The following is a 21,497-nucleotide window of genomic DNA, read 5'->3' on the forward strand; positions in this document are numbered from 1 at the left end:
TTAATATAATTTGTAAGTAATGATGACTAAATGTGTAATTATACAAATTTTATTAACTACCATGTCATCTTCTCCGTTAATATTTAACGGCAGATGGCTTGATTGGTGAGATTTAAATAGTTAGGTGACTCGATTGACAAAATTGAAAAATCAGTGGTTAAAGTAAAAGGGGTAAATAGTTAGGTGGCTAATGGTATAGTTTACCCTAAAAACGAATGTTTCATAAATATTATATTATATTTTAATTAAATTAAATTACATTTATATTTTAACTAATTTATAATTATACGTTTAGTACTTTATAATTTAACATTTTATAAATTAATTTAATGGTGATCATCATTAACACTACTCATCCGTACTCGTTAAGCATAATAGCATCATCTTAATAATTAATTAGCTTTTTTTAGTGAAGATATGAGAATAAATGAATTATCTTCTTCGATAAGAAAAATATGAATTAATTATTTATAGTTATAGTTATTCAATGAACCAAAACAATTATTACAACATCAAAGTTATTGTTTTTGAAACAATATAATGATAATTTTATAAATTTTAAAAGTTTAGGGATCAAAACGATCGTTTAAACATAATTTATTGTAGTTTACCTTTTATTTTCGTCCCTACTATTAGAAAATGGCAAGGGCAGCTTGATCTTTGCACCATGCATGGGTAAAACCTTAATGTTACACGGCTTTCCATGAATATGCATGCCTCCCTTTGAAGAATGTTTAGGTTTAGGGTTATTGAAATTAACAAATATATTTCATTATTATCATTAACAATTATAACAACATACTAACAGTAAATAATTAAAATTTCATCAAATATTACAAAATTGTTCTACATATATACATTGCATGCATATGAGGAAGAGAGCACAAAGGACATTAAAGAAGAAACCTATCTACTTTGTTAGCCGTTTGCATAAAACCGTAAATAAACTGACGCATAGTGACTAAATTTCAAATATATAGCGTATAGGGACTGAGAATATGTTGTAATGGAGCCCACCCACAATGTGGAAACATGATGGCGAAAGCAAGGGATAAAAGAGAGCGGCTGTCATTGATTAGACTGACGTGCATGCCTTATGAGTCATGCCACACCCGTAGGGACGATGACATAAGGTAATGTTGGGTGGCAGAGTTCGTGTGTCGGACGATGCTTTTGACTTCTCAAAGCTGTATTTGTATCTCATCACATCGTTCATCTAACTTGAAGAATTTATATATACGAGTTCCTAATCTCGGATCATGTATATCTTACTAAGCTTATTATGATTTTCACAAAATTAAGAATGAGTAAAAATCATAGGATTCGGGAAAATTAGATTGAAATATTTTTGAGGTGTTATATCATCATCATGGTTTATAAACCATAACCTGCTTTCGACATGCCAGATGAGATTCCTAATCAGCCAAAAATACAAACACAGTTACACAATGAGTTTAAATGAACAACACCACAGGGCTCGACCACACAATCTTTTATTATTCCAATCTCACATAGGAATAGAGCAAATAAGATCGGTCCAACGCTCATCAATTTATCGTCCAAAGAAAATCAGAGCAAATGAGAATTGTAATATTCTTATCAAGAATTTCATATTCAAAACATATAGAACTTTCGCATAAGGATTTTACCAACGGCAAAATCCACAACACCAACAATAAACAGAAAAGTCAGAAACAAACAACGATCAAAGATCCACAATAACAACAATTATATCCAAAAATTTCTAAAACTACTAATCTCCTCTCCTCAACGAGCTGACAACACCCATACCCATTTCTGCTCAAGCTCTGAATTTTTTTTGATGATAACACAAATCCAAATGGGGTGATAATGAAAAAGCAGGCAGAACATGTTGAAAGCTCTCTCTGGCACTGAAATCTCCTCTATTCAAATGCGTCGTCGTCGTCATCCGGAAGAGGCTGACTAGCTGCCGCTGCAAGCTCAGCTTCATGCCTAGAATCAAAAACAAAACATGTTAATAAATGTGCTCATAATCCAAGTAACACAAATAATAAAACAATGATCAAGACTCCCAAAGATTATCATACTGTTGCTGGGCAGCCAAGTCAATGTGAACTTCAGGAGGAGCAAGAGCAGGAGACTCCACAAAGTGAAGATTAGGATCACTGAAATCATTAAAACAACATAATATTAACCGACATTGACATTGGCATTGAACATTAGGTAACAAAGCAATGCTTTATTACCCGGCAAGCTTTCTGGCAAGGTACAAGAAGGGCTTCTCAAAATTGTAGTTGCTCTTGGCAGAAATTTCATAATACTGCAGGTTCTTCTTCCTGTGGAAGGTGACTTGCTTTGCCTTGACCTGCCTGTTCTTTACATCAACCTTGTTTCCACAGAGAACAATTGGAATATTCTCACACACCCTGCATTAGCAAAAACAACATTAATACATAAAACTGCTACACATGAACCATAAACAGGAGAGGAATCTCAACACACCTGCAAAGATCACGATGCCATGTAGGAACATTCTTGTATGTCAACCGGGCAGTAACGTCAAACATAATAATGGCACATTGACCATGGATGCTGGAACACATAATAAGAAAAATTACAAAATACTCAACAATGCAATGAAAGTTGTGATCTAAGCCAATGGTACAGAGAATTAAAAGTGCAATCCAAAACCCCATCTAAAAAAAGCACACCTTCAAGTTAATATGATAATTCAACAATTAACAGAATCGGATGCAAGCATTAACATCACTTACTAGTATCCATCTCTGAGACCACCGAACTTCTCTTGTCCAGCAGTATCCCAGCAGTAAAAACGGATTTTCCCACAGTTAGTGAAGAAGTCCAATGGGTGAACCTCCACCCCGATGGTTGCTGTACATTCAAAATGATAAAAACATTCGAATAAAGATCAGTACCAAGCCGCTCAATTTGTTCAAACAGCTCAAACATCAAACAAGACCAACATCCAAAAAACCTGAAGTTCGTTAAAACACCTACGCTCGTATTTCTTCTCAAACTCTCCAGTTAGATGCCTCTTGACAAAGGTTGTCTTTCCTGCACCCATCACACGAAGTTAGATGCCTCTTGACAAAGCTTTTATAATTAAATCAAAAAGCTTGAGAAAAAATCAATATATTCAAGAGTAAACAATTTTATTAGTGTTAAAATGTATACCGATCAAAAGCCTTGAAAATGAAAAAGTATAATCACACTATATATCCACGTAACATATATTTTTCATTCAAAATCTGTAGCTACTAGCATCGACAGTTCGAACTTCCAACCATTTAATTGCGTAGGAAAAAAAATTCTAGTAAGTCGAATCTACGAAAAAAGGACACTGAAATTACCAGTTCCTCCATCGCCAACGATGACGAGCTTGAAGCTCGGATAATCAACAGTTTGCTGGTTAGCCAAAGCCTGCACCACGAATCAATAACGAAAGAAATCAAGATCTATCTCGAAACTAAAACACTGTATTGTAGTTAAGATATCGGAACAACAAAAAGATAAAAATAAAAAGAATGAGAGAGAGATCTAGGGCTTCACCATCGATTGCTAAGCAACTAAGGGAAGAGAAAGGAATCTGCAAATCCTGCGTTTGTTTGGCGAAAGCAGAGGGATCGGAGTGCGAATGAATTGGGAGACGGCGATAGCTAAGAGTTTTATAACAGTGGGGGCTTTTGGGAGTCTTAAAGCTCTTTAGTCTTAGGCCCAGCCTTTAAATTGACGCAACTCTCTGTGCCGTTGGATTAGGTTAATCTCCACCATTATCTCCCATCATCTAAATCCTCGTCGCCGTCCGATCTTTCATCCCTTGGGGTCCACTTCTTTTATGCCGCGCTGCTGTCTCTTTTTAAAAAAGTTTGAGGGAGTAGACGGTAATTTAGTAAATGTTATTTTGGGCATTTAAAAAAAATGCCATTACGAGCCCATGTTTAATTCTAAGGTTATTTTATTCAAATATACCGTTTTATCCATTAAGTTTAATTCTACTAATATTGTTATTGTAGAATATATAGGAGAATGTAAGATCGATCATGCTTAAGCGTTCATATCATGGATTTATAGGTGGAGAAGAATCTAGGTAAATAAGCATTGTATCAAAATATTCAAATATATATTATATAAGATTAAATATCAAAATTATACTTATCTTTACTTATTAATCAAATTAGCATTATTTTTTAAAATTCTGAAAAAACCTGATTGATTAAATTTATTTTAATCATATGATATTTTTTTAATAAGCTAAAGATGATGATTAGTAAAGTAGTACATGTTCTAAATACTCTTAATCATTTGATATTGAACGTCTAATCATTTTTTGCAATTGTTGGTGTTCGAACTTATAATCTCTAAAAATATCAATGATTTATTTAACCACTTAAATAAATTAATTCGTACACTCATACCACACTTAAATCTTTTAAAAGATGCGATTGATTGAAACGTTTTTCGCTTCTATAATACAATTATTGCAAGACAAAACCGATAAAGCGTACATTTATTTAGTTTCGAATAATATATAACAATAAAAAACAAATGAATTCAAAAAAACTTACACCATACATGATAAAAACATATGTTAACACAAACACGAAACAAATCAAGCAATAATACATATGTGTATAAATATTATTTTTAATAATTTTATGAATGAATGCTTAAAAAATATATTTTAACAACCAGTTGGTATAACAGGATGAGTCAATAAATTCCTTAAGTAATGTAAGGGTTCGAACTCTAGCATTGTAAGAATGAAGCAAATTGGGTTGGAAAGGTTATCTTTGCCTTTGCAGTACCCAGTTAATAGATCGAACATCAGTAATTAATTAAAAAATACATTTAAACAATGAAAAAATTCTATCACAAAAAGGAAAAAAATCTGTAAAAAAGTGGGGAAAAAACTAATATCTTACTAATGTGATATTTGTATTATCAAATACCATATTAATTAGATATTGATTTTTCAAGTGTTTAAATTTGTTATTATTATTTAATTATATTCGTGTTAACACATATTTTTGACACATACAAAACATTCTTTTTTATTTCAAACGAATTTCACTTACATTTTTCCTTTTTTTTAATTTAATAATCTAATATACCATTTTAATTCTTTTAAGTGACACATAAATCGAAATAAATCATACTATATGTGTTTTCTGAAAATCACCATCGACGTGGTATACCTTTTAAAAATATTTTTTCTTCATATTTGAAAATTTAAGTTATATTATTATAAACACATAAATTATATTTAATTTTACATTCGTCAATATAACAAAATTTAATTTAAGTAAAATGATAAAATTAAACGTTTCTTACAATTATATTATTATCCCTAAACCATCCTCTTAAAAGGTGGGCGATACCAAAGAAGAAAAGGACAGACGATAATTTATATTATATATGGTGCTCAATAATTTGATCCAGATCAAAGGCTAAACCCGCCATCTTCACTTCCCGCTGAACGTATCTCATCCCAAATCCCTCTCTAAATAATCATTTTATTCAAACCCCTCCATGGCCACCCCTTCCGACCACTCTAATCCGTAAGTCTTTTAAAACAATTCTCCATTTTTTTCCACATCTTTTTCGGCTATATGTCGTCAATTTTCTGTTTCTGCTTTTTAATTCTAGCAATAAACTTTTTCTACGTATTCGCAGGAAAGTTGTTTTTAGGAGGCAAAACAAAGGACCCCCTTTCAAGTTCCTAGTCCCTTTAGTCTATGTCCCTGTTCTCCCTTTAAGTAAGTCGAAGAATCTCTATCATTTTTCCCTTTTTGGGTGATTTTGATATCTGGGTTTCGTTTTTCAGATGTTATTCTTGTAACCCCTAGAGTTGGCCTATGCGTTTCGATTAAGTCTAGTGGATCACATACATAATTCTTAAAAACATTTTCTGAAACCGTTATTCAATCAATGTAAAATCACATTATAAATATCATGAAATAAATTATACTATCAAAACCCAACTTGTAAATATAATACCAATAAGTAAAAAATTAATTTAAAACAGGTATTCAAAATCAAAATCATGATAAACCAAACAGTAATAGCAAAAGTGTCATCATCATAAAATACAATACTTTAAAATAAGGTCCATGTCACCAAAATAAAGTCAACTAGCAAGATAAAACATTACAATCAGATATACTTCAAGAGATATGTTGATCCTCCAAGTGCTCGAACCGATGTATCTAACCAACAGTATTTGAAAGGGGGAAAACATTTTCGAAAGGTGAGCTAGGCTCAATGTGTCCCAATATTACCTTAAAATCACAATAGGTACATTAAACAAATCATAGTCCAGTAAATCTCATAAATTCATAAAAGAGTTTAACTTTTGAAATTCATAGTTTAAACTCTTTTCTTGTACACCATCAGTAATTTCCAAAACTATTTTTCCATATAGCTTACTCTAAGCACACAGCAAAAAGAAAGACAACCTAAGGATAAGCTTTATAGCTTGTATCCTTAAGCTCGTAAGTCCAAGTCCATATAGCTTACCCTAAGCACACAGCAAGGGAAGCCAACCTAATGTATCTTGGGGCCCCAAGAGTCACATTAGGCCCATTCTGTTTATTAGCTTGATCAAAGCTATACTATTGTAATTCAATCCAAAAGTTCAATTGCACCGTAACACAAATTCCATAAATCATCACATTAAATTGGTGCATCAATAAAACAGTAACCAAAGAACTCAGTGTACCTCATATTAAAACCAATAAAACAGTTCAGTAATAATTAGGGAACACACCTCGATAATAGGTTCAAATAGTAGATTTACTGATTGTTGGTTTCATCACGCTCTGCTACAGTTTTTGAACGTGGTTTAACTGATCTAGAAGAATTGGGTCGAGCTGTCGAACGATCCGGAAAGTCTCTTATACCTTCAAATAATAATAATTTATCAGCCCCAAATATTACTTAATTGTTCAAAGCTAAAATTTTTAAGTATATAAGTATTTTCAGGGTTTGACTATCAATTTGGAGGATTTCGGGTTTGAATTTGGCCAAACGGATTGCGGAATCGGAATCAAGACGTCGAAAAACATAAAGTATGACTTTTCGAAAATTTAAATTATTGGTCAAAGTCAACCACTTTGACCGTCGATTTGGAGGCCTTCGAGTTCGAATTTGATGAAACGGACTTCGGAAACGGATTAGAGACGTCGAAAACTATCAGAATAGGTATACTCGGAAAAGATTAACGGTCGTTTAATGGTCGGTCAAAGCCATTTTAAGTTTTGGTCAAAGGAGGTCAACGGTCACGGTCAACGGTCAGGACGGGTCGGGTCGGGTCAGACCGGTTCGGACCGGTCAAACCGGTTTTCAGCCACTCACTCTCCCTACGGCGGCGCGTGTGGCGCGTGAGGCCTCCTCCGGGGGTCTAAAAATTACGGAAAAATTTCTAAAAATTATTTTGAGCGATTTCGAGATACTTACAAAGATCGGTTCAAATTTTTGAACGGCGGAAAGCTTGATTTCAACTCGGGTGAATATTTGACTGCTCCACCTCCTCACGCGCCGCCGTCGACGGCGAACAAGGTTGACATCGGCGGAATCGCAATGACACAAGGAACACGATGGTGCAGGAGGTGTCGTAAACGGAGCAACGATCGGTGATGAATTTGAGATTTTCCCGGTGATCGAGCTAAATAAAACATCGAGACTTTGAATGGAAATTCCCGACGTTTGGCAGCGTTTCGCTTCAATTAATTTGAATGATTTGTTCCTCGCTCGATGATGAACACAACGGTGGTTTCAAAACGACGATCGGAATTCGGACGGCGTCGGGATCTAAGTCGAAAACCGGCGTAGGGGGAAGGGAATTTGGGAGTGTGGTTTTCTGTTTTTGAAACAGAAACCACACGTATATAATATATAACCCCAAACTTACCTAACTTTTTTTGGGTAAATTCAGGGCTTAGTTCCTGAATTTTCTTTAACTCTAAAACAAGCTCCAAGTTTTAAAATCTTCCAATTTAGTCCCCAAATTTTTGCCAATTTTCACAATTAACCTCCAATTTCAATTAAATACTATTTTGTAAATATTCGAGTTGTTACAATTCTCCCCCTATACTAGAAATTTCGTCCTCGAAATTTACCTTATAAGAATAGTTAAGGAAATTGAGCCTCCATTGACTCCAATGTCTCCCAAGTAGCTTCTGAGGGGCCTCGGTTACTCTATTGAACTTTGACCATTGGAATACGCATATTCCGAAGAACTTGCTCATCTCTTTCTAAGATATGGATGGGCTCCTCCTCATATGACAAATCAGGTCTCAACTCTACCTCATCAACTTGAATGATGTGATCTGGATCTGAACGGTATCGCCTTAACATAGACACATGAAAAACATCATGAATACGACTAAGATGGGAAGGCAACTCAAGCTGATAAGCAACATGTCCAACTTTCTTCAGAATACGATACGACCCAATAAATCGCGGACTCATTTTACCCTTACGTCCAAATCTCAATACTTTCTTCCATGGAGATACCTTGAGAAAAACCTGATCTTCAACGTCAAACTGTATATCCTTCCTCCTTTGATCTGCATAAGATTTCTGCCTATCAAATGCCTCTTTCAGACGGTCACGGATTAATCTGACTGTGTCTTCCGTCTCTCGCACTAACTCAGGTCCCAAAGTATTCCTATCACACAACTCAGTCCAAAAAATCGGGGTGCGACACCTACGCCCATAGAGTGCTTCATAGGGTGCCATACGAATGTTGGTCTGGTAACTGTTATTATAAGCGAATTCAGCCAAAGGCAAAAAGTTCTCCCAACTACCATGAAAATCAATTACACAACCCCGTAATATATCCTCCAGAATCTGAATTACTCTCTCAGATTGACCATCAATTTATGGGTGGAAGGAGGTACTATAATCCAATCTCGTACTCAAAGCCGTATGTAGCGCCTTCCAAAATCTCGAAGTAAATCTCAGATCTCGATCTGAAATGATAGATAACGGAACACCATGCAATCTGACAATCTCTGAAATATACAACCTCGCCAACTTGTCTAACGTATAATTTACCCGTACAGGAATGAAGTGAGCTGACTTTGTAAGTCTGTCAACAATCACCCAAATTGAGTCCTTTTTCGAAGGAGTCATAGGTAAACCAGTAACAAAATCCATAGTAATACGCTCCCATTTCCATTCAGGAATCTTGATAGGTTGTAACAAACCTGATGGATGTTGATGTTCTACCTTAACTTGCTGACAAGTCAAACACCTCGCCACAAAATTCGAGATGTCCTTCTTCATGCCGACCCAATGATACCTCTCTCTCAAATTCCGATACATCTTATCTCCACCGGGGTGCATAGCATATGGACTATTATGAGCCTCAGTAAGGATAGTCTGCCTCAACTTAGCATCATCAGGCACACAATACCGACCTTTGAAGCATAAAACTTCATCCTGATCAAGGGCGTAATCTGAGCTTGTCCCTTGCTCTACTTGCTCAAAGATGGAAAGCAAGGAGCTATCAATGGGCTGCTTAGCTTTGATCTCATCAACCAAGGTCGGCTTAACTTGTAATTCTGCTAACAGAGTGCCATCGTCATATAAATTCATCCTGGCCATTAAAGATCTCAACTCTGTTACCGCCTTTCGACTCAAAGCATCCGCTACAATATTAGCTTTACCAGGGTGATAATCAATCACACAATCATAATCCTTTAGAAGCTCTAGCCAGCGTCGCTGTCTCAAATTAAGCTTCTTCTGGGTCAGTAGATACTTTAAACTCTTATGATCCATGAAAATGTAACACTTCTCTCCATAAAGATAGTGTCTCCAAATCTTCAAGGCAAAAATCACTGCTGTTAACTCCAAATCATGAGTAGGATAATTACACTCATGCGGTCGCAGCTGACGGGATGCATAAGCCACCACCTTACTTTCCTGCATTAGAACACAGTCGAGTCCTGAGTGTGACACATCACTATACACTGTAAAATCCTCCCCGAACTCTGGTTGAATCAATACTGGTGCTTGAGTCAATACCACCTTTAATTTCTCAAAGCTCTCCTGTTGTGCCTCACCCCAGTCAAACGACACATTCTTCCTTAACAACTTTGTCAAAGGAGAAGCAATGATCAAAAAGCCCTCAACAAAACGTCGATAATAACCAGCCAAGCCCAATAAACTGCGAATCTCAGAAATATTCTTGGGTCGTTTCCAATTCACAATAGCTTCAATCTTGCTTGGATCGACCTGAATACCTCGCGCAGAAATAATATGCCCCAGAAACGACACTTCTTGAAGCCAAAACTCACACTTGCTTAGTTTGGCATATATACGATGCTCTCTCAAAGTCCGCAGAACGATCTTCAAATGCTCATCATGCTCTGTCTCAGTACGAGAATAGATCAGAATATCATCAATAAAGACCACCACAAATTGATCCAAATATGGTCGGAACACCCGATTCATCAAATCCATAAAAGCTGCAGGAGCATTCGTCAAACCAAAAAGCATCACTACGAATTCATAATGACCATATCTAGTGCGAATGCCCGTCTTTGCAACATCAGATCCTTTAACTTTCAATTGATAATACCCCGAACGAAGATCAATCTTAGAGAATACAGTAACTCCTCGCAACTGATCAAATAAGTCATCAATCCTAGGTAGTGGATATTTATTCTTGACCGTCATCTGGTTCAACTTCCGATAGTCAATACATAATCTTAGCGACCTATCCTTATTTTTCACGAACAGAACTGGAGCTCCCCATGGTGAAGTACTATACCGAATAAATCCTCGAACAAATAATTCTTGTAATTGGACCTTCAACTCCTTAAGTTCTTTTGGAGCCATGCGATAAGGTGCCATAGAAATAGGTGCAGATCCCGGATAAGTCTCAATCTCGAACTCTACCTCTCTATCAGGAGGTAACCCAGGCAACTCATCCGGAAAAACATCAGGAAACTCGCTAACTGTACGAATCTCCTCGATCGTGAACAATGCACCTTTGGTGTTCAAAATACAAGCAATGAAAGTCTCATATCCCTTCCAGATCATACGATCAATTTCCATCGCTGAAACTATATTGGAGAGATAGCCGCGACGTTCACCAATTAACACAACAGTCCGACCATCAGAAGTTTTCAGAGTAGCTCTCTTGTACTCGCAATCCAGATTTACCTTGTGTTTAGTCAACCAATCCATCCCAAGAATTAGATCAAACTCCTCTAAAGGAAGCTCCATAAGATCAGCGAGAAAAATTTCTCCCTTAACCTCCAGAGGACAACGCCGAAATACTTTATTCACTAATATCGCCTGTCCTACTGGACTCGTAACCGTAACATTATTTTCAGTGTTCTCGATCGGAATCTGAAGGTTTCGAGATACCGAGCTCGATACATAGGAGTGAGTGGAGCCATTGTCCAGTAATGCAAAGTATGAGATAGAATAAATAGTAAATGTACCTGCAATAACCTCAGGCTCATCTCTGTCATCCCGACGTCTAGTGGCATAAATCAAAGCTGGTTGTCTAGCCTCAGAAACTATTGACCCTCTATTTTGCTGAGGTTGGGCTCTGCTGTCTGTCCTGGATGCTGATCCTCGAGTCTTTCCTTGACTACGATCTCTAATTGGGGTCTATACTGTAGTCTGAGAACGCACAGGAGTCTGGGTAGCGGTTTGCTTAAACGAAGCTAGCTGAGGACAATCTCTCCGAAAATGACCACTAGATCCACATTGATAGCAAAGACCCATTTTCTTACGACATTCTCCTGTGTGTTGTTTACAACAAAACTCACAGAGGAACCCATGATAATACGACGAGGAACCGCCTCGACTGCCAACTAACGGTGAGGATGCTGCAGGCCTGAAACGTGTATTGCTTCTCTGAGGGATTGAAGTACGAGTCCTTTTCCCGGACTGTGCTGATGACTCCATCGGGCCTGAAAATTTCTTAGATCGTTCCTGTTCAACACGCTCTCTACCAGAAGCTAAAACCTCCACCTCTTCAGCATCTTTGGCTCTGCCCACCAGCACATCAAATATCTCATCCTGATGGGTTACAACTTGCCTACGCAACTCGTATCTGAGTCCAAGGGCAAATTTACGACATCGATCTCTCTCAGTAGGTACCATACTGAATCCATACTTCAATAACTTCAAGAACTCGATCTCATACTCAAAAACAGTCATGTCTCCCTGAACCAGGTCATGAAACTGATGACGTCTCTGAGCTAAGTAGCGCTCTCCCAGAAAACGACTCCGAAAGCGATCCTTAAAGAAATTCCAGGTCAAACGATCGGTAGGAACACTACTGGTCACTGACTCCCACCAAGTGTAGGCATTGCCATCTAACATTGCCACAGCACCCTGATATCTCTTAGTTGAGTCTAAACCCAACTGATCCATGCGTCTCTCTGTATCATGGAGCCAATCCTCAGCTTCAGTAGGAGCTCCACCAATCTGTCCCCCAAAAGTTCTAACTCCATTGGCAATCAAAGTCTGCGAAATAGGAACCTCTGATACAACACCAGTAGCTCTGACTGCTCCCTGTATCAACTGCAGAAATTGTCTACCAAAATTCTCATCCAAAGCAACTCCGGTAGACTCTGACTCAATATCGGTTGCTCCTATGATCGGTGTAGTCATGCCAATACCAGCGGCAGGAGGCAGATTCGTTGGGGGTTGTAGGAGCAGGATCACCTATCGGAGGTGGGGGATCTACTCGTATCTCATCGACCGGATCTGTAAATCTAGCCACTCGTCCACGGATAGTTCGACGACTACGTCTAGCACTCATTTTTGATGGATCTCAAGTTTACTACTGAAGATAAAACTTAGGGTTAGATAAGCACTTGGAGTCTCGAACACAGTTAAAATCTTAATAACTTTGTGACATGGCCTTTGTAACTTGTTTTGTAAAATATTTCAAAACCGTGTTTTCAATGTGGACTCATACACAGTCCGAGGGTTAAAAATCAAAAGCTCTGATACCAATAAATATAACCCCTAGACCCGGCCTATGCGTTTCGACTAAGTCTAGTGGATCACATACATAATTTTTAAAGACATTTTCTGAAACCGTTATTCAATCAATGTAAAATCACATTATAAATATCATGCAATAAATTATACTATCAAAACCCAACTTGTAAATATAATACCAATAAGTAATAAATTAATTTAAAACAGGTATTCAAAATCAAAATCATGATAAACCAAACAGTAATAGCAAAAGTGTCATCATCATAAAATACAATACTTTAAAATAAGGTCCATGTCACCAAAATAAAGTCAACTAGCAAGATAAAACATTACAATCAGATATACTTCAAGAGATATGTTGATCCTCCAAGTGCTCGAACCGATGTATCTAACCAACAGTATCTGAAAGGGGGAAAAACATTTTCGAAAGGTGAGCTAGGCTCAGTGTGTCCCAATATTACCTTAAAATCACAATAGGTACATTAAACAAGTCATAGTCCAGTAAATCTCATAAATTTATAAAAGAGTTTAACTTTTGAAAATCATAGTTTAAACTCTTTTCTTGTACACCATCAGTAATTTCCAAAACTATTTTTCCATATAACTTACTCTAAGCACACAGCAAAAAGAAAGACAACCTAAGGATAAGCTTTATAGCTTGTATCCTTAAGCCCGTAAGTCCAAGTCCATATAGCTTACCCTAAGCACACAGCAAGGGAAGCCAACCTAATGTATCTTGGGGCCCCAAGAGTCACATTAGGCCCATTCTGTTTATTAGCTTGATCAGAGCTATACTATTGTAATTCAATCCAAAAGTTCAATTGCACCGTGACACAAATTCCATAAATCATCACATTAAATTGGTGCATCAATAAAACAATAACCAAAGAACTCAGTGTACCTCATATTAAAACCAATAAAACAGTTCAGTAATAATTAGGGAACATACCTCGATAATAGGTTCAAATAGTAGATTTACTGATTGCTGGTTTCACCACGCTCTGCTACAGTTTTCAAACGTGGTTTAACTGATCTAGAAGAGTTGGGTCGAGCTGTCGAACGATCCGAAAAGTCTCTTATACCTTCAAATAATAATAATTTATCAGCCCCAAATCTTACTTAATTGTTCAAAGCTAAAATTCTTAAGTATATAAAGTATTTTCAGGGTTTGACTATCAATTTGGAGGATTTCGGGTTTGAATTTGGCCAAACGGATTGCGGAATCGGAATCAGGACGTCGAAAAACATAAAGTATGACTTTTCGAAAATTTAAATTATTGGTCAAAATCAAAGTCAACCACTTTGACCGTCGATTTGGAGGCCTTCGAGTTCGAATTTGACGAAGCAGACTTCGGAAACGGATTCGAGACGTCGAAAACTATCAGAATAGGTATACTCGGAAAAGATTAACTGTCGTTTAATGGTCGGTCAAAGTCATTTTAAGTTTTGGTCAAAGGAGGTCAACGGTCACAGTCAACAGTCAACGGTCGGGTCGGGTCGGGCGGGTCAGGTCGGACAGGTTCAGACCGGTCAGACCGGTTTGGACCGGTCAAATCGGTCAAAACCGTTTCAAAACCGGTCAAACCAGTTTTCAGCCACTCACTCTCCCTGCGGCGGCGCGTGTGGCGCGTGAGGCCTCCTCCGGGGGTCTAAAAATTACGGAAAAATTTCTAAAAATTATTTTGAGCGATTTCGAGATACTTACAAAGATCGGTTCAAATTTTTGAACGGCGGAGAGCTCGATTTCAACTCGGTCGAATCTTTGACTACTCCACCTCCTCACGCGCCACCGTCGACGGCGAACAAGATTGACACCGGCGGACTCGCAACGACACAAGGAACACGATGGTGCAGGAGGTGTCGTAAACGGAGCAACGATCGGTGATGAATTTGAGATTTTCCCGGCGATCGAGCTAAATAAAACGTCGAGACTTTGACTGGAAATTCCTGACGTTTGGCAGCGTTTCGCTTCAATTAATTTGAAGGGTTTGTTCCTCGCTCGATGATGAACACAACGGTGGTTTCAAAACGACGATCGGAATTCGGACAACGTCGGGATCTAAGTCGGAAACCGGCGTAGGGGGAAGGGAATTTGAGAGTGTGATTTTCTGTTTTTGAAACAGAAACCACACATATATATAACATATAACCCCAAACTTATCTAACTTTTTTTTGGATAAATTCAGGGCTTAGTCCCTGAATTTTCTTTAACTCTAAAACAAGCTCCAAATTTTAAAATCTTTCAATTTAGTCCCCAAATTTTCGCCAATTTTCACAATTAACCTCCAATTTCAATTAAATACTATTTTGTAAATATTCGGGTTGTTACAATTCTTATATGGGTTCTTAATTCTTTTTGCCTTTTTTCAGTTCGACTTTCTTTGAGGAAGTACCCGGTTTTAAGAGACAGGCTGTTTACTATTGTGTTGGCTGGGGCTTTTGTCCATGGTTCTTATCTAGTGCATCCTTATTCTATCAATCTTGTTTTAATTACTATACCTGATTGTTGATTTTCTGTTCTCCTTTTCCATCTGAATCATTCATGCTTAAATGATTGAGCAGTGTGCTACTGCATATTCTTTTATGTGCTCATTGTCTTTATTTAAATTGGGGATTCTTTTTCCCTTTTTATCTGATCCGAATATAACATACAGTCTACTTAATGTCTATCAGGTTTTGATTGTTAACTAAGTATTGAGTTCTATGATGGCATGTGTATTGGCTGAATGTAATTGATGCAAGTCATATAACACAGTAGCATTCGTGAACGTTAATGCATTGCTAAATGTTTCATCTGGACGTTTGGCCCAATTCTAGGTACATGTATCATCCAACTTTAAAAGGTAGGCTTCGACATATCTTTCAATGGTTTCCACATGCAAATTATTTTCCAATTAGACATTCATTTGTTTTTTACCACACGTGTCTGCACAATGCATGATGCAGGTGTTGCCTTGAGAGCTTGATTCATTTGATTGTGTACATGTAAGCAAGGATGTGTTTTATTTGGATTCTTTATGCATTTGAATGACATGTTTGGTGAGGGAAAATAAGGGAAAGAATTAAAACCATGTGGTGCCATTATTTTATGAAATACTGTAGCTGGAAAATGGTTTCTGTGAACTCTAATTCTAGGCATTGATTCTATATATTTTGTTGGATCCGACCTTTTCAATTGATTGCTTTTGGTTATATTAGGGAGTCATGTTTGTGGTCGAGTCTATAGGGGTTAGATGTGCATGTAAGAGGATGAGTTTTAAATGGGAAGATTCATACCCTTATGTTTATGCTGTCAACTAAATTCGTACTCTATAATAATTTGCCTTCACTAATTTTCCTTCCTTGCAAAGCAATGCAATTTTGTAGCTTGTTTTTAAAAGTCATGGTACAACCTATTTCATATCACTTTAAGGTGCAAACTTTATAATGATCACGTTTGCAAAACCATTGCCTTTACATTCCCGTTTAGTATTGTGGTCGGATGTTCCTACTTATTTATATCAGGCATTTTCTGCAACACCTTAGTCCTCCAAGAAAAAGAAAAAGTTTGGTCGTATTACGCTTTCTTCTCATACTTCATGAAATTTTGTTTCGAGGGAATGTTTCTTTTCCTTTGCACTTAAACAACAACAAGCATAGTAAAATGCATTTACATATGAATATGTGAGGTCTGTGTATCAAGGAGACATGCATTGATAATAGTATTGGTTTGTTTATCCAAGAAAGATAAATGACTCTCACAGTTGTCTAGCGTATTTTGTCTGAACTTTTCTGGAGCTATGTTTCTGACGTTAGTCTCGGCCTCATTTTGCATATTGCTAGTTGTATGCTGCACATTTTGCTCATCTACAACCTCTTCGCTCTGCCTCGTGTTAAAATTGCATACTTACATGCACCTAGAGATGGAAAGTTTATCGGTAGGTGGGTGGTAACATGTTTTATGTATATCCCGATTTTGTGTTCTTCTCTACTTAATAATCTGGAATTTGGAAACTATGTTGTTGTGGTAGTGATGGTTCTCTCTATTTATGTTTGTCCTAGTCACTAGAAACACTTATTTAGATATCGTCTTTTCGTTGTACTCCTAGTTCTCTGCTTTTTTTTCTTTTTCTTTTTTTCCTTTTCTGCTTTATCTTCCTTAATACATTTTCAGGTCGGATCTATATGATGCTGAGAGCAAGTGAACATGCCGAGAGTTTGGCTCAAGGAACTTATTTTTAACCCTTCAATAATTATTCTTCTTTTATGGCTTAGAACAAGTTGAATATTGTATTCTTCTCATTCCCTTTACTGAGGAATGATAATTGTATCATGCAGTTATAATTCATTTAGGGAATTAAGTTCAATTTTGAAGAGAAATAAGATAAGGTGAGCTACGTTTTTGTTAAACTGTAATTGCTTTATTGCAGGATTGCTCATGTGATCGATGCGCAGGTAACGTATACACATTCAGAATTGTTAAACTGTAATAGACTTTCGCTGTGTATGATAAAATGAATTTTGTAATTTTTTTAAAAAATTATATTTTTATTATTCAAGTTTTCTGACTCTGTAAAAATAAGAATAAATAAAAAGGACAGATAACTTGCTCTCACATGATTTTTGTACTTATATATAAAAAAGCAATGGTGAAAGTCATTAAAAAACTTAAAGAAGGATGTGGCATTGGATTCTTATCATACACACAGAGTGACGATTAAGTAGGCGATCAATCACCACCAAAGATTTTTCAGCTGTCCCTTTTTTCCATATGTATGGGATAAGGGGAGGTAAGATAGTAGATTATCCCTAATACCAGATTGAGAGCAATTTCTGTAAGAGACCTCCGAATTATGAAATATACTCCATGAGACTTGATCTCACGACCTTAAGGTTAAAAACCTTGTGCTCTACCAACTGAGTTGGATGGTCATTTCATCACCACCAAAGATTGTAAGACCAAAATCTTCCGATCTGATGAGCATCGGTTCACGTCAACGTGAAGCTCTTTAGGTAAAAGCGTAGGCCAAAAGTGTCGTGTTGAAACGCAGAAGCTTCCAAATGGCCAGAAGCAGACGCGAAAGAGCAAAACTATAAGATAACAAACCCCCCTTTCTTTATTAAAAAAATGCATACGAAACATTGAATATGTACCAATGAAAAGAATCTCATCATCAAATAATCAATCTTTTTTTTGTTGGTATAAACACTCCAAGAGCATAAACAGCGTTGACTTCACAGATTAGCAGATAAACTATGTGCATCTTTGATCTTCCTTTCCCTTCCATATCAAACCCTGCATGGAGATTGCAGAAGCAAAAACAAAAGAACATTCAGTATTAGGAGTTGAGAAATATAAAGACATTAAGTAAATTATTTGTTAGTGAAGAAGATGAAATGACTGTTGGAATTCAATGTTGATGGAGTCGACAGCGTTGTTGGTGATTCCACCGAAAGCCGTCCTGGAAAGTACAATGGTGTGGATTGAGCTGAAGATGGAGAGAGTGCCGTTAGAGCATAATCGACAATCTTGACCTGGATCGTTTGGTCGGTAACACAAATCCCAGGCTGCGAAGCACTTATGCATCGAGCCCGGTATTGTCTCCCGCATGATGCTTCATTGTCCCATATCCCGTCTCCGGCTGCTGCGAACAAATTGCTCGATGGGAACTCCGTTCGATCGTCGCCGAAGCACGTTGTCGCTGCAACCGCAAGACATAAACAAACAACAACCCATTAATCAGCAAACAAAATCAAGAACAGAGAACATTGAGAAATTTGAAGTTCAGGGTTCGGAACTGACGTAAATATGGAGTGCTGTAGTGGGCAGCAGTGCCGACATCGCCATGGGAGAGCTGGAAAAACTGGGAAACGAAGAGGAAATACGATACAAGTAGAAGGAGTGGTAGTTTCTTAATCAGTATTTTCGATCTGTTAAGTTGCTTATCTTTGTTTTTATATTATTTTAGTAATTAGATTTAGAATTTGTAAAAAAATATTATATTCCTCCATTTAACCTTCGAGTTTAGAAAAAAATTCATCTGTTTTTAAAATAAAAAATTATATCCAACTTGACATATATGTATATATAATTTTATTTTTTTTTAAGTAAAATAGAGATATAATTGAAAAAACTAAAAAAATATATTATTGTAATTATCCTTAAATATATAAGAGATAATTATATTTTTTTAATCAAATCAGATATTTTTTACCTTAAATTCTAACTCAAAATTTTTTTATAACAAAAACGACCTTATAAACCAAGTCCGAACTCGTTGAATTCTGGCATCATACCCATCCCTAGACAAGAAAAAAATAGTAAACTATATGTTAAAGTTAAGTTTAGATTGAAGCTTGAAGCAAAATGCATATTTACCCTTGTATGTGTTTATAACCTTTCTACACTTTTAAGAGAACTGATGAGTATCTTCTTGGTAGTTGCCTTGCCTTGAAACTTTGATAATTTATTACACTTTGCTACTTGGGTTTTGAGCATTGACCCTTCATCCTTACCAATTTGTAGCAGATCCGATCTCTTATCGGCTGACACTGATAAAATTAAGGAATTTGGATGAACTATAGTTTTGTATTCCAATGCATTCAGTGTCAAATTCAGGTAAAACTATAGGCAGCAGAACACCGCCATTATATATGATTGCTAGTATTCCCTGCCGATTCTTTAGAATACCAATAAAAATTTGATCTTAACAACAAAAGAACCTGAACAAAAACTCACTGAAAATTATCTGTAAACGAAGTTTAAAATGACCAGAATCTCCTATTGGTTTGTATGAAGGCAACAGCACAATCAGTTATTCAAATTTCATTTATGGAAAGAATCACTAAATGCCAGAGCATGCAAGAGAAAGTCGCTAAACAGTAAGACTCGTAAGCAGTAATGCATTATCAAGAAATGAATTCATCGTAGAGCAATATTTTCAGTCCAAGTTACAACCACGGCATAACTTATTTTCATCCAACATATGTAAGAACAAGGTACCAACGAGGGAGTGGCCCTTCTATGGCCCTAAACCAAATAAAAAAACAGCTTTATAATAGGTTTATGTAATATTTAATTTGAATTAAACTACTAATAAATCTGATATCAATAATTTATACAAATAATATTAAACAAAAAATAATTAAATTTCATAAACATAGACCCCAAACACTACTTTATCACTACAAAAATAGTTGAAATAAAGAAAATGTCAAATTAAACCCTAAACATTGCTCTATCCCTAAAATAGGATGAGTCAATATTATAATTTTTGCGAAACAACAGGGTTACTTGAGTAAAGGTGTGCACCTTCCTTGCGACTTGCGAGTTCATCTTTATTGGAATATATAAATTGCTTTCTGTTATCCCAGCCCTGAACCTGTGACCGCGAACATTAACCTTTAGCTTTCCATTGTGTCCGTCTCCCCGCAAACAAATTCTCTCTGTTTTCTTCCCTCTAATTATCTTGGGTTACTTCTGTTTTTGGCGGGAAAGATGTCTGGTAAAGGCGCCAAAGGTTTGACCACCGGCAAAACCCTTGCTTCCAGCAAGGACAAAGACAAGAAAAAACCCATCTCTCGTTCTTCTCGAGCTGGTCTCCAGGTGTTTGTTTTCCTTTTTCCATAACCTTATTTGTTTTGGGTTTTTCTTTTTACCTTTTTTGTTCATGGATACAATTTTAGCTCCTAAAGCTTTTGTGTTGAAGGGGGTGGCGTATATTAGTGCCGGGATTTGAGTTGATTACTGGGTCTTTAATTACTCCTCTCTCTGATATTCAACATGCCTGGAGTTAATTAATGTGTCTTTTGCACGTTTGGCAAGAACAATTTACAGTAGTTTAAAATGGAACAGGCTCTAAAAGGCTATATAGTAACAGGTGTATCTGTTGTGATTTCATTACTCTGGGATGCACACAGCATCGGTATGGTGATGTAACTAGGGGATGTTATATTATTCTCCTTTTGTTGAAATTTTTGTATAATGTATAAACCTGCAGTTCCCGGTGGGTCGTATCCATCGTCTACTAAAGCAAAGGACTACGGCACACGGGAGAGTAGGAGCCACGGCTGCGGTTTATTCTGCTGCCATCCTGGAATATTTGACTGCAGAGGTGTTGGAGTTGGCCGGAAACGCGAGCAAGGATCTTAAGGTGAAACGTATTACCCCCAGACACTTGCAGCTTGCGATCCGTGGTGATGAGGAACTTGATACCCTGATTAAGGGAACCATTGCCGGTGGTGGTGTGATCCCTCATATCCACAAATCACTGATCAACAAGTCGTCCAAGGAATAGACTATAATGTTTTATTGCTTGCAGAGATTTGCCAAGCCAATATGTGAGCTGCATTTACTTGCTGTGATCTTGAAACTGAAAAAACGTGTTTAATTCGTTTAGCTAATGTTGAAGCTTAGGTCTGAGACTGTGTTTGTTTTTGGACTCGATATATTGGCTTTGTTTTACAGATAGACTGAACCGGTTGCTTTTGTGTAGTTAAAATATTGGACTAGTTTTAAGGTTATTGATGTAGATGTCATA

At 36.8% G+C, this 21,497-nt stretch overlaps 2 protein-coding genes and 1 pseudogene across 2 annotated transcripts; 1 reads left to right on the top strand and 2 right to left on the bottom strand.

The window, feature by feature from the left end:
* Positions 1-1,569: 1,569 nt before the first annotated feature.
* Positions 1,570-3,707, bottom strand: LOC120192203 (GTP-binding nuclear protein Ran1B-like). Its single transcript, XM_039195026.1, has 8 exons — positions 3,553-3,707; positions 3,354-3,423; positions 3,001-3,057; positions 2,757-2,874; positions 2,485-2,574; positions 2,229-2,408; positions 2,070-2,147; positions 1,570-1,974 (listed from the first exon to the last, which is right to left on the bottom strand). The coding sequence occupies exons 1-8, from the start codon at positions 3,553-3,555 to the stop codon at positions 1,905-1,907; spliced, it is 666 nt and encodes a 221-aa protein (XP_039050957.1). The 5' UTR covers positions 3,556-3,707; the 3' UTR covers positions 1,570-1,904.
* A 14,615-nt stretch (positions 3,708-18,322) lies between these two features.
* LOC120192223 lies at positions 18,323-19,258 on the bottom strand (annotated as a pseudogene).
* Positions 19,259-20,322: 1,064 nt separating this feature from the next.
* On the top strand, positions 20,323-21,423 carry LOC120192248 (probable histone H2A variant 3). Its single transcript, XM_039195051.1, has 2 exons — positions 20,323-20,563; positions 20,958-21,423. Exons 1-2 carry the CDS (start codon positions 20,456-20,458, stop codon positions 21,252-21,254), a joined length of 405 nt encoding a protein of 134 aa, XP_039050982.1. The 5' UTR covers positions 20,323-20,455; the 3' UTR covers positions 21,255-21,423.
* The last annotated feature ends 74 nt before the right edge of the window (positions 21,424-21,497 follow it).

Source organism: Hibiscus syriacus, unplaced genomic scaffold, assembly GCF_006381635.1.
Source record: "Hibiscus syriacus cultivar Baekdansim isolate YM2019G1 unplaced genomic scaffold, ASM638163v2 tig00116973_pilon, whole genome shotgun sequence".
Lineage (NCBI taxonomy): Eukaryota > Viridiplantae > Streptophyta > Magnoliopsida > Malvales > Malvaceae > Hibiscus > Hibiscus syriacus.